General features: G+C 37.8%; 2 protein-coding genes across 2 annotated transcripts in view; both read right to left on the bottom strand.

The window, feature by feature from the left end:
- The window catches only part of LOC128985264 (cytochrome c oxidase assembly protein COX15 homolog), a 56,668-nt gene extending 48,965 nt beyond the window's left edge, over positions 1–7,703 (bottom strand). The window contains exon 1 of the mRNA XM_054404657.1: positions 7,597–7,703. The gene's annotated coding sequence lies outside the window, so the exon portion shown is untranslated. The remainder of the gene's footprint in view (positions 1–7,596) is intronic.
- A 3,185-nt stretch (positions 7,704–10,888) lies between these two features.
- On the bottom strand, positions 10,889–12,416 carry LOC129000734 (uncharacterized). Its single transcript, XM_054427712.1, has 2 exons — positions 11,752–12,416; positions 10,889–11,582 (listed from the first exon to the last, which is right to left on the bottom strand). The coding sequence occupies exons 1-2, from the start codon at positions 12,414–12,416 to the stop codon at positions 10,889–10,891; spliced, it is 1,359 nt and encodes a 452-aa protein (XP_054283687.1).
- Between the last annotated feature and the right edge of the window lie 1,767 nt (positions 12,417–14,183).

Below are 14,183 nucleotides of genomic sequence, written 5' to 3'. Positions count from 1 at the left end.
GGTGAAAAAAACTTAACTAACACATTACAACTAACAATACACAAACGCCCAACCTAAGTTGGAATACACTACAGAGGGTAGCAGTAAAAAAATATGCACTGTATAGCAGTCAAGTCATGATACACCATGCAAATAATAACCAATCACAAAACACTATAATCTATAAAAGGTGTTCCATGTTTCGTGATGGAAAATGTCCGCAATAAACCTTTGAACAACTCTCTTCCATTTCAAAGGCTTGTGAACATCAGGAGTGAGAAATAAGTGAATACCATTTAAAACTTAAAACCTGTAACTGCAGCGGTCAAAAAGTTTGGTCTCGCCCGAGGAAACTCTACCCGAAGGAAGAATATAAGTCAAACTGTATAGCAGCCTACACCCAGAGAGTCAGAGACACAACCAAACATATTTTTACTCTGTCTAAGCTAAAAGCCCAACCTTCGGACAAATGAGTCAACTACAACTAAGAGCTTCATGCAATTAACAAGAGGGATCTAGCATTGCTAAAATGTTCCATAAGTTTTAACATGAAGGAGGAAGAAATTCATCTAAGGTTAGGCCAGTATATAAAACTGCCGCAGTAAATGAAATTTGCTCAGATTTTTTAAACATAAACCTAGAGTAACATCCTGGCTTTTGGCTTTAATGAAAATATAAACTGAAAAGTACCGATAGTACACAAAAACTGCAAAAAAAAACTGTTAAGTGATTAAAAATTAATTGTGAAGCAAGGAGGGAAACCAGACCTTGTAAAGAAAGCTGTCAATCTAAAATTCCTTTAAATACCTATGTTATTATGTTACCTATGTTATTATGTGTACTAATAGTTGTTAGACTACTGTAACTGTTATTATACTCATTTTCTTCATCCTCAAACCTTGACAAATCCTTCCACCTAGACAAGCTGTTTCTTGCCTGTACCATCTTGCAAAATCCAGGTCCTATTTTTAGACATCATTCAATTAGGATGGATTCATCAGATATACTAAGGCATTAGTTACTTTTCATTATCTCACAGCAACACTAGTAGGAAAGAGCCAAAATAATAGTAATTTGGTAGTACCGGTACTGTAATAAATTTTCATCTATATCTTCTATATACTTATTTAATACGCAAGCAGGTTTTTTGTGACAATTACTCCTCCAAAACTACTGAACCGATTTACATGTTCTTGGTGTCATTGGAAAGAGCGTAACGTGAAGTTGTGCAGGAAACTTTCTTTTTAGGGAAATAATTAGAGGGTGAGGCCCTGAAGCCCTTTAAATTTCCGTATTTCTCCATAAGATTAACATGGGAAACAAATATTGCTATGAAACTCCAGCTGTTGTCAGAAATTAAAAGTGAGAAGAAGAACATATGTTAATTGTAAACAGTCAATAAGTTTGCTAATTTAACAGTTAGTTTGCTACAAACATTTACTTACTTGGTTGAAATGAAATTAGTTAGGCTACTAATTGAATTTGGGTTGGCGTAAATATTACAATGGGAAAAAACTAGAGAGCCTGGATAAATTGATATACTAAAAAGAAAACTGAATTAGCACTGTGCTGCATTATTTAGTAATCATTGAAAGAGCCGATTTGAAAATTATAAAAATAGGAAAGTCATAGAACACCACCAATGAGAAGAAATAGAAATAATGTGTTTTTTTTTTAATTTTATAATCGTTATTATGGACAACCTGATGCGGCTTTGAGTAAGGCTATTCGTAGAAAACACTAAAAAACAGATCAGCTTTTGAAAAATGATAAGATATTTATAAGAAATATTGATTATATCGATCTGTTATGTGCATCTTGAGTATTCCATAATCTTTGAGTCAAATCTTTTTAAGTCATCAAAAATTATGACTGCCATTTGTTTTAAAATAACGCCTGTAATACTTAGCAATTGCTCAATTTCGAACAACAGGGACATTAGTTTATTTTTATTTTTCATCTTTGAATAATTAAGAGGAATAAGTCAATCACCATTTCGTGACTAAGCTACTTTAAAAACCTAGATTAACTTAGGCTGAGTGGAAAAATATTTCTTTTTCTATTGGATCACAATTCGATACCAGAAGGCTTGTCTTTTCAGGATGCTCAAAAGTTGTAGGTGGTTAGCTTCAGGGTCTCTAATTGCTCCCAGTCATTCATTGGTCTTCCTGTCACTCAGTCTAGAAAGTTCATTCACGCGGATGATAAGTTTATTGCTCTGGCAGCTCAAAGTTAACACCTGGTCAGGATAGAAATGATTCTAATACAAGCAAAATCTTGCAGTACTAGAGATGCTGACAATGATGCCGATTGCAAACCAATTTTTATAAATGTAGGTATAATGACGGTAGGCCTACACAGTATATTTCTTTAATTCCGTCTTTAAAGCCAAGAAAGATCTGGAATCCCTGCAAAGAAGAGGTGATAATTGAGGAGGTAGCTGCAATAAAGGCCTATGGATCCATAGGCCCTTTTTGCGGAGAACGTTTCTTTCAATTCTACACATGTTTGTTGGTATACCTGCAAAGTTTCATATTTGAATCTGAAGTATTTTTTTTTGTACAGCTGTTATAAGAAAGTTGTGTATAGGCCCTTCTTGCATAGATCGAGGTTAATGACACTGAATGTTATGTATAGTATGTTATGAATGTTATTATGTTTGTTTTGTTCAGTTTTGGAGTGTGTTAGTGACCAAACAATAGGAATATTCAGTTTATTTTATTCTTTAACATCATGCTAACTACTAAATCTACTATTTTGGACACTTTTAAGAAGAAGGGTGCTAAGAAGAAAAGTGAAAATAAGGAAGAGTCAGATGTTATTAAATTAAATTAAATTGTAGAGACATTGAAAGATAAAAGTATTAGATATCCAACTAGCCTATGACTCACTTTTTTTATTATAAAATAAAAGTGTTACATTTTCAACTATGACTCATATTTTACTGTGCAGCCTACCTTTTTTTCTCTTACAGGTTACACTATGATTTTATTATTTTTAATTACTGAGCCAGTAAGATGTCATTTTAAATTTAAATTTTTCTTATCAAACTGTTAGAAATTGCCTAAGAAAACACATATTTTATGCTTTAACAGATCATATAAATATTGGTCTATGCAAAAAGGGCATGTAAAAACTGCATCTATGCAAAAAGGGCCCATGCACTATTTCACATAAACAAAAAATACTTAATAGCCTGATATTGTTATTAAAAAACCATGGTAACAAAATTTGCTTCAGGTTCTAAAGAATATGGAGAAGTATTCCAAGTTAGATTCTTAGTAAATGCAATATTTATGCAAGAATGACATTTTTTCGAACTCGTTTTTCTCAAATCACTGTTCTGGCATAAAGGCCCTTTTTGCAGCTACCGCCTCAATTATGCTAACAATACCAGGTAGGCCTACAAAGATAAAATTGATAATCCCGTTTGTAAGGTTGGATAAAATAAAATGTAACTCTGACCAACTGAGTTTAAAACTTTTAAATCACATTGTTTGTTCAGCCTGAAGACATATTTTTTCCAAAATTCAAAAACAATCTCCGGGATCTTCTATTGGCAAATCCACTCAGAGCAGATGATTTCTTCACCATCTCCAAGAACATTGTAGGTAGTCATTTTAAGTAGAAGCTTTCTTGTTTGATTTTGTCAGATTGTGCATGGGTTTCGCCCTGCTTTGTTTTGTTTTTCTCTCTGTTTTAATTTTGAGTCAGAGTGTTTTGTTGCTTGAATCTTTTAAGGCCTTTTGTATTGCACTTCTTACTTGTACATATTAGAAAAATAAATTGTTGACGTGTCCAATTTGCCTGTTTTTTGCTTAATGGAATAAAGATTTTGACTTTCTTGGATAAACTTAAGATAAGCTTAACTTAAACAAAGCTGGTAAAATTTAAGCTAAAAAACCTAATCCTATTAAGTCGGAAGTAGCTAAGTTTAGATTTGTGAGCTCTAGTCATTTGTAGGTGAATAGTTCTAACAGTAACAGCCTTGTAACCTAGAGCTAACTTAACGTGGCCTTTTGTTAGATAAGGTACTCAGCATTAATTTTTGGCTAAAGACAAATGACAGCTAGATCGATCTTGCTTGGAATAACTTAGAATCAGTGGCCCTCAGATTTGAAGGCAAGCATTACAGCCATCAGTCACTCAGCAAACCAGACTTCTTCAAATAATACTTTTCACAGAGAAGTAAGGGACAGAAGACACACTCCATGGTATAGCTCGTGTGTTTCCTGGTGAAGCTTGGGGGTAGGTGGTTAGAGTGGCTCTGAATCGGTTTTGTAGGGGTTTCAACCCTACCCCCAGGCTTGCTTGCGCATTTTTGATATCGTTATTTCATTGTGTTTCACCCACTATTTAATTGTGCAAAAACAGTCTGGAAGTTGCATAGATTAATGAGTCGGTTCATTATAACCTAACCTTTACCTTCCTAATCTAACCTCACTTCAAAACACTTAATATAGTCACGAATCCGCATAAAGTCCGACCTTTCTTCCTCACATGCCTTTTCAGACGTAAACTGTGATTTAAATATTAATATTAAGGTTGGGTTGGGTTAGGTTAGATTAGATTAGATTAGATTATGTAACATCATTTATTCTGCACTGTGGCACGTTTTCACTTTTAGACACAATGGGATTATTTACTATGGCATTATGCACTACGGAACGTTCATTACCAGACGTTGAGTGTTGAGGCATTAGCCAATGGTTGAGGATTGGAATGAGGACGATGATCATGTCGGCAGTGGCCTAGCTTCTATTACTGATATTTTACGTGAATAAATTCTATTTTGTTTTATATTTTAAGTTCATGTGATTAATAGTTTATGTATCGTAGTTGATTTATTGTATTTTCTAAACAGCACCAAAGTCCATTTTCTTTGAAAAAACTAGTTATTGCATATTGTAACTCTGATTTTGCTCTCATGGCGTCGTGTGTGGTTTTGTCTGTTTAGTATTGAATGTATATTGAATGTAAACAACTTACAGCTGTTTCCACTCCACAAACCTTCCACCCCTTTTAGTGTTAGACGCCACTAGAACTTGGACTCGTACATACCACAAATATGTTAATAAATCTACAAAAATATTAATTATTTAACTGTACGGCCACTTAAGAATCTCTCCGACCAAAACTGATTGCATTTTTGGATTCAGCGTTAAAAATACTGTAAGTAGACATATCAAAATTACATCATATCCCAATGTAAATACGGTAATTAATCTATATATTAATTTGAAACTGTTTTTCTTTGTGACAGCTAATTTGAGAGAACGGCTGGGCGTAGAAACTCGGTAGAGGTGTCTAAAGAAAGGGCTTGGTCTGTAGATGAGCCATCAAAAGAGAAACGTGGTAAATTCCCTTGGGGCTCTGCCCCAGTGGCCTTTAAATTCCCATCCCATGTTATTCTTAAGGGGGAAAAACGGGATTTTGTCAAAGCTAATTTCAGAGAACGGCTGGGCGTAGAAACTTGGTAGGGGTCTCTAAAGAAAGGTCTTGGTCTGTAGATGAGCCATCAAAAGAGAAACGAGGTAAATTCCCTTGGGGCTCTGCCCCAGAGGCCTTTTAAGTCCCCTCAGCAGATTTGTTTACATTATGACCATATGTATAATTTTACACTACTTTTTAATGAAACAGCTATTAATATTTAAATTGTGATTTACTGAATTTGTCAGAATGAATGAAGTATTTTCAAAAGTTTTTTTCTGATTTTAAAATAGTTTTTTTCTGCATCGTGTAATGTTTTGCAATATGATGTTGTAATGATATAATGTGCAATCCAAATCAGTGGAAAATCCTAATATCACAGTAACTCTTAAAATTATTTCTTATGGAGTTAACTTATGTCTATTGTATGGGTTGGTTTCTGCCTTTTTTTACTACTTCTTGGAGATTGTACATAGGCGTGTTGCACGACGCACGTAGATGATGTTCTTTGGCGTATTGCATCTGTAGACGATACTTGGGTTGGTGTAATTATTACAATGGAAAAAAGCGAGAAATCCTAGGCAATTTGATATAGGCCTACTAAAAGTAAAACTGAATTAGAAGAAATAGAAATAATGTTTTTTTTCTCAATTTATAATCGTTATTATAGAGAACCTAATGCGGCTATGAGTGGGAAACATTTGTAGAAAACTCTAAAAAACAAGATCAGCTTTTAAAAAAAGATAAGATATTTACAAACAATTTTGGTTATATCTAACTGTTGTGTACATCGTCATTATTTCCATAATCTTTGAGTTGACTTTTATAAAGTCATCAGAAATTATGACCGTTAAAATTTGTTTTAAAAAACCCCCTGTAATGCTTCGCAATTGCTCGAATTCGAGCAACAGGTGCACTAGTTACCAATGAAAAGTATTAACCCTTTCAGTGCTATGAAACGATATATCGTTGTTTTAAAAAAATCCTAAGGGATATAGAGAGGAAGGTTATTTTTAAAAAAAATAGCAAAACGGCCATTGGTGACCTGCATGTTCATAGAATACACTACCAACCACTTAGCTAAAAGATTCGCCCAATCCGATGATTTCGAGGTGTATGTCTAAACCAAGGATTATGAACACCTCACTATGCCCCAGTGGTTGTAGTATATCGCTACAAACACACAGGTCACCAATTATTTGCCACACAGGACGGGATTCGAACCCGAGCAGACGAATGCCACTGGCCAAGTGACACACGCCCTAGCCTTCTCGGCTATCTGTGTTTGAAGACTGGGGAGTCAAAACCCGGTATTTAAGCTGTCGCCACCGATTGCGAACAGATGGCGCTGCAGATGGTTGTTCAATGCTTTACTAGGTAGCAGCACCAGCTAGTCACGGACTATTTAGATGCAATCTTTTAGTTTTAGTAGTAGTAAATGTGTTCCTGAGACTTTGCTGCAAAACATTAGTTTCCCTAAAATTGCTATATTAAAATAACCTCGTCCAACTAAATCAGAGTTAAATTCAATATTACATTGTAAACTATATGTCTTTTGATTTTGTGAGATTTCGGTTTCAAATAATGCTATCAGAACATAAAAATTTATAGGAAAACCAGGAAAATTCCCAACAAAAACTAAGTTTTATTTGATGTTTACTACAAATACCGGGATTTATCTTTCTTGTGTATTTTCTTATTGTGTTATTATTCAAAATTAGCCTAATTAATAAAATAGTGACAACGTGACAGTTAAAATTCAACAACGGGTAATGGAATTAAAAGGCAAACCAAAAAGTCTTACAAAATATGAATTATTGGCCTAGCACTGAAAGGGTTAAAGTATTAATAAGCAATGCTCAACTCTACACTTCCACACACAAGAATTGAAGATACCCCTGTCTACAAGGACGGCAGAGAAGACACCAATGTAAGTTAAAAATGGCAGTGATAGGGTCTAAGTACTTTTATAACTAACTTATTTTTATTATTTCACGTGTTTATGGTAAATGGTAAATATAACAAAGCTAGGTTGACTGATACAGTAGGGCCTACCCATTTACATTTACAATTCAATTTTGACAGTCTACAAAAGTTACGTAATAAAGCAAAGCTTGGTAATACATAATATTATCAGCTCAGAAAGTGGAAACTTGTTTGAGCATTCAAGAATAAATGTGTACTCACAGTTTATAATCAAATTCAAATTGGTATCCAAATTTAAATTTGTTATTACTGTCACTGCGCCTAGCAGGAGGCAGGAGCAGCAGCAGACAGACACTGACACTGACAGACTGACAGGACGACAGGACAGGACAGACAGACAGCAAAGGGTGGACGACAATCGATAGTGACGATAGTACGATGTGGTAACGGTAACGAACGATATTGTTTCGATAAACCAAGAAAAGAGAAAAACTAATGTGGTTAGCCCTTTTTTAGGAAGCACCTAAGCGCTACCATAGATTAATTATTCTATTCTCCAAATATTCTCTAAATCTATGACTTCCGTCATGTCTCCGTATCATAAAAGTTAAAAGATAGTTTAACGGTCTTTATAATAATAAGGTAACATAATGGAATGGAACCTTATAACTGATAATGTTGCCATGGTGATAATGTTACCATAATGTTATGGAACATGAAATGGAACCTTATTATGGAAGGTAACAACCTTCCACCATGGGTAACAAGCAGACAAATATTTACAACGCAGAACTCTAGGACTGTGCCAGTGTACAGTTACTAAAAAAGTTTATCAAATTAAATAATCAATAAGTTATGACTGGGACGGGTGGCGTCGTCCTGTAATCCAGCTACTAGGAGGTCACGAATTGTGGATATTTATAGGCATGCACTGTGGATTCGATACTCCCTAGTGGGGTTGTTCCATATTATCGACAACCGTTGAAATTGATCGAAACTGAATTATTCCCATTTGGTTGACACTGAAATATACCCATTTTACCGACATCCTAACCCATGTAGCACAGATGGTTGGGCCAACGTTGGCCAACTGTGGGACAGTTGGTCGATGGTTGGTTGGAGCTTCCACAACCAACCAACCGTTGTCCAACTGTATATCTCGTAGTTGGGCCAACCAATATTTACAACTGTGGACCAACATTGGTTCATTGTTAATGAAATACATTAATATGCATTGCTGGGTATCATACATCAAGCCAACCGTTGTCCAACCGTTTTTCACTCCGTTGGACCAACAAAAGATACTTTTGTTGGACCAACGATGGTCCATAGTTGAGTTTACACGACTTTCATTCTCTGGGTCTAGCTTTCACAACATAATTATAATAAAATATCTGGTTTTACAATACCTTTATCAGTTCCAAAAGTTTCCAAAAGTTTTTGGAAATGATAAAGGTATTGTAAAACCAGATATTTTATATATTACAGTTCCGGGGCTACAACAATGAATTTTAATAATTATAATAATGCAAATATTTTTTAAATTAATATTCTTTAACTTATTTGCAACAATTTAAGGGGAAAGAGTAATTAATCATATAACAGGCAATTATAATAGCATTAATAATCTAACGGTAATTAATTAATCTATATTCAAATACCAGTATCCTCTCTAACTCAAAAAAAAAAAAAAAAAATAACCACTTATGATGCCTTAACAGATTAACAGAATCATATTATACTGTGTAGTATCAAAAATGTTTGAAGTATTGCGACCATTGCAACTGTCGGCTACTCTTTCACCACTTGAAAACTCTCTATTTCAACAATCACAGATAGCTCAGTGGTAAAGTAAGAGTCTCATAAGTCGAAGGACCCGGGTTCGAGACCCGTCTGGGCCAAAAAATTTTGTTCTAGCTTTTTTTTCAAAATTTGTTTTTATGAACTATTTAATCAATTTACTCAACTAATAATTATGCTTTTCGTACTAAAACTTTATTATTTTGTGTGAAATAAAACGGTTGGACAATGGTTGGCGGGAAAACAGTTTAAAGAGGTGACATTTCTACCGTTGGCCAACTGTGTGGCTCCACAATTTACCAACGTTGGCCCAACCATCTGTGCTACATGGGAAATAACCGACGTCGCAAATTATCGACATAGCAAATTGTCGACATTGCATATTGTCGACAATGAAATAGTTTCATTTTGTCGACACTGAAATAGTCCCAGTTTATCGACAAGCTCCCAGCTCCCGTTCTTCTGAGCTACTCTTGAAATGGAGTTGTTCTAATTCATCGTTCAGTTCCTCAACTTTATTTATTATTTATTTATTTCCCAACGGATTGCACCATTTTTCAAAATATGTGTTTACAATATGAGATGGCATTTGCAATAGTACTAACTAGAAAAGTAATAACAATGGTAATAACAAAATGATAAAGCAAGTAATAACAAAGTAATAACAAATATTAATAACAGAAGAATAAACTCAAAGAGTAACAACAAAGAATATAAACAGCAGGTTTCAACGATGACAAGACAAATATGCAGATGCGCTGGAGTGTGGTTACTCAAGTGATCAGGGAGACCTTCTTTTTGAACGGGAGGGGCTTCTCACAGAAGAAGTCCAGTTGAGCAGCCGCCATGCTACCAGCCTTGAGTAGACGGCAAATTCCGCTGTTGTAGGAATAGTAGGCTGGGAGAAAGCGTCTGCTGAATATAGTCTTGGAGCGTGTGCCTCTGGCGTGGTAATGTCGATACCACTCAGGATGTTGGGGCAATCGACAAACCCGTTAACCAGCTTGTAGAGCATGATTATGTCGGCATGATGACGTCGGAGTGACAAAGGTAGAAGATCGAAAGACTTCCCCACATCGTCAACCGGGGTAGTGCGGTAGGTAAAACCAAGTCTCGGTCCAAGCATCCGTATGAAGCGGGCTTGTATGCTCTCCAGTTGGCTGACGTGGTTCCTCTGGAAGGGAGACCAGATGATAGACCCATACTCCAGCAGCGGGCGCACGAGGGACTTGTAGAGCGTGATCAAGGTGAAAGGTGAGTTGAAATTCCTAGTTGATCTGAATATGAAACCAAGCAGGGAGCTAGCTTTGGTTGTAATGTGGGCAATGTGCTCATGAGGGTTGAGCGAAGGGGTCATTGTCACTCCGAGATCTCGTACCCTGTCCACTCTTTAGTGTAGATCCATTGAGGACATAATCGCATTGGACTGGGGCTGCACCGCGTTTGTAGGAGATGACAACACATTTCAAGACGTTGAGCTCCATGAAGTTCACCTTGCACCAGGCGTCGATGTTAGAGAGAGAAAGTTGGAGGCGCTCAAAGTCAGAAGCCAATGACGCCGAGCCAAATACCTTAATATCATCGGCAAACATGAGAAATTTTGTGAGGATGACGTTGCCAATGCCATTCATGAACAGATTAAACAGCAAGGGACCGAGGTGGGACCCTTGCGGGACTCCAGATAGGACACTGAATGGCACAGAAAGGTACCCGTCGTACTTGACTACAAGGGTTCTGTCGGTCAAGTAGCTGTTTAACCACTCAAGCAGGGCACCCCCCCCACACCATATCCGGCAAGCTTTGCTACAAGGATGTTGTGATTGACCTTGTCAAAGGCTTTGGAGAGATCAAGGTAAACGCAGTTAACTTGGAGACGTATGACGTATTCTTGAAACTCCATCAGGTTTGTTACTGTTGAGCGTGAGCGCAGGAAGCCATGTTGAGAGGAAGAGATACATTTACGGAGATGAAAATAGAGGTAGTCCAAAACAATGCTCTCGTACACCTTGGCAACAGCAGAGAGAATGACAATGGGCCGATAGCTTTTGACATTTGAACGATCGCCAGATTTGAAGATGGGGACGACAAAGCCACGCTTAAGGGCCGATGGGAAGATTCCAAGTGAGAGCAGGGATGTAAACCAGATAGCCAGATGAGGAGCCAAAATAGGGGCACAGTATTTAAGAACGCACGGAGGAAGAGCATCAGGACCGGCTCCCTTATTAGGGTCAAGCGAGGCAAGTTTGAGTTTCTGAACGTCTGAGGCAGTGACGACACATTTAGTGATGGAGACGTTCCAGCCAAAGTCGAAGACGGGCGAGGGAATTTGGTTCTCCGTAAAGACGGATAAAAAGTAGTTTGAGAACAGTTCACACTTTCCGGCAGCACTCTCAGCCTCTCTACCATCAAATGATAGTTTAGCAGCAGGGGATGGACTGCTCTTGAGTCTGTTGACGTGAGACCAAAAAGATTTTATGTTATGAGGAATGTCGTCTTCAATTCTTTTTAAGTAGTCTCGATGACACTTGGTGGCTAAGGACTTCACTGGCTTCTCAAATTGCGAAAACTTTCACGATGACGAATATTTCCTGAGGTTTTAAGAAGTCGATGGGTGGCCTTTTCTTCCTTAAGACAAGTCGTTTTAGTTCCTCGGTAAACCAGGCAGGAAAGCTTGAGGATTGAAGCTGTTTTGTGGGTGTATGTTGAGATATGATTGAGCCAAGGTGGTCGCAGAAATCAGAGAAGGCAGATTCGGTATCAGGTAGAGAAGAAGGTGAAGGATAGTTAACACTCTGCAGATCACGAAATACAGCGTCCAAGTTGCATTTTCTGAAGTCAGGTACGATCCTGACGTTGCTCGAGGCTGAGGGTTTCTGCAGCAGGATTGAGCAGGAGAGCGCAGGGTGATGAATGTCTTCGGCAACAAGAAGGTCGTCAGCGCCGATAACTGCAGTTGTAGGAGTAGATGAAAAAATGAGGTCCAGGTAGACACCTCTGCGATTTCGGATTTTGTTGATTTGGGAGAGGTTGTGAGTAGAAGCTAAGTTGCGTAGGTAGTTTGAAGAGGAATCACCTTCGCAGGAATCAAGTTCACCCCAGTCCGCTTCAGGTTTGTTAAAATCACCGAAGAGAAGCACGTCATCCACGAAGTTAGAAGATGAGAAGATATCCTCCACCACGTCACAGAAGTCGGCATAGACGATGGCAGGCTGGCTGGGAGGATATAGACAGAGCCCAACAAGATGCGACGGGTTCCAGAAGTAAAGATAACAAAAACGCATTCCGAGGAGCAGGCATGCAAGGGGACAAGTTTACTTGCTAGGTGATCACGTACTGCTATGAGAGTACCACCACCACTGATCTTATTGCTCGTGTGGTCAAAGATCTGTCGCATCTGAAAACGTTGAAACCAGTAAGACCAAGTTCTGAATAGTTCATGTCAGGTAAGAGATTCGTTTCAACCAGGGCAATAATATCAGGGAGGAAGTTGTAGCACTGATTGAGAGTTTAGAAATTTTGCTTCTTAAGCCATTCACGTTTTGAAAATAACAACTGAGGTGATGCGGTGCGCCGTTGGGAATTATTCGTTTTTTGAATTTTTAACAATCTGGGGGGGATGTTGTTTAGGAACCTTATGGTGAGATCCTTTTCGCCACGGGTGGTGCGTTCCTTTAATTCGGCATTGAGGTTTTGAAGGTAGGCGGCTTCACGGGGAGTTCTGTCTCTGGATAGCTTGACGGAAGAAAATCGTGGATTAAAATTGGTCTCAGAGCTGGCAAAATTCTTCATTGCAGTGACTACATCAGAATTGCTGCCAAGCACAACTTTAAGAGGTCGAGGTTTGTCAGGTTTTTTACCGCCAACACGGAAAGTTTTGATTCCATTGTTAGAGAAATTAGGAATGAGGGTTGAGAAAAAGGAAATGGCCAATTCCAGATCATGTTTTTCCTGGCATCAACATCACCCACAGATGATTCTTCCAGATTGTAGATCATTAAGTTTTTGGCGCGGCGGGTGAGCTCGTTTAGCTCTGCTATGTTAGTTTCCAGATCTGTGGAGGGGGATGCATTTTTGTCTTTTGATTCAAGCAGGGATACCCTGACCTCAATTTGATCCACTCTAGGTTCTAGTGCTGACAGTCCAGTACGAATGGTAGCAACTTCGTTCTTTATATCAGCTACATCATTTGAAATGGTATCAATTTTATTTACTCTTTGTCTAGTAGAGTATCAAGTTTGCCCAGTACGATGACATTTGGGAGGTGAGTAATGCGAGTGGTTGGTTGGAAGTGTTCACACAGTCTGTTCTGGTGCAGTGCCATTTTGCGTTGGTATTTCCAGAAATCCGCTGGTACTCTGTTTTGCTCATAGCAATGCAAGACCTGTGAAACCATCGTTGACAGGGGCCATCGCAGCTGACACCCTCCTCGGTATCAAGGACTTTTTTGACACAAATAGGGCAGGAGGTAGACATGATGTAAGAGAAGAATTTTTGTTCCCGTAAATAGTTTGCTCAATTTATCACACACGGGGAAAACCGGAGGTCCAAGAATGGGGAAAACGAAGTTTAGGCACGGCTCCCCAGTGACCCAACACTTGTTATAGTACTGTCTGCGCAAATCTAGAAGGCTGTGGATTTTGGACGGTAGGAGAATCAATTTAACCGTAGACAAAAAAAATTAAATATTTATTATTAAACTCTTCTTTATGAACCAGAACCAACCAGACTTAGTTAACAGATTGAAACAAAATATAAATTCCAGCTTTGCTCTGGAAGTTTTAAGTCCTGCGGTCTGTGGTTAACCTTAAAAACTATTTCAAACTACTTCCATATGTTATTTGTAAACAAAGGGAAATGAGTTTGATCAAATGTCAACAGATTTGACATTAGCGCCACCTTCCAAACTTTAGCCCTTAAGTGTACTTAAGTGGTGCCCTTTCTAAATATTCTGAGACGTATTTGCACACCTACGTGAAAATACCTTTAATTTGACACCTCAAACTTTAAAATCCATCAAGCCGTTATTGAGTTATGACTGTGAAAAGAAA

The sequence above is a fragment of the Macrosteles quadrilineatus genome, unplaced genomic scaffold, assembly GCF_028750875.1.
Source record: "Macrosteles quadrilineatus isolate MER2022 unplaced genomic scaffold, UCM_ALF_1.0 Scaffold_1__1_contigs__length_201487025, whole genome shotgun sequence".
Lineage (NCBI taxonomy): Eukaryota > Metazoa > Arthropoda > Insecta > Hemiptera > Cicadellidae > Macrosteles > Macrosteles quadrilineatus.
The sequence above is the reverse complement of the archived record's forward strand: the minus strand, read 5'-3'. Positions and strand labels throughout refer to the sequence as shown.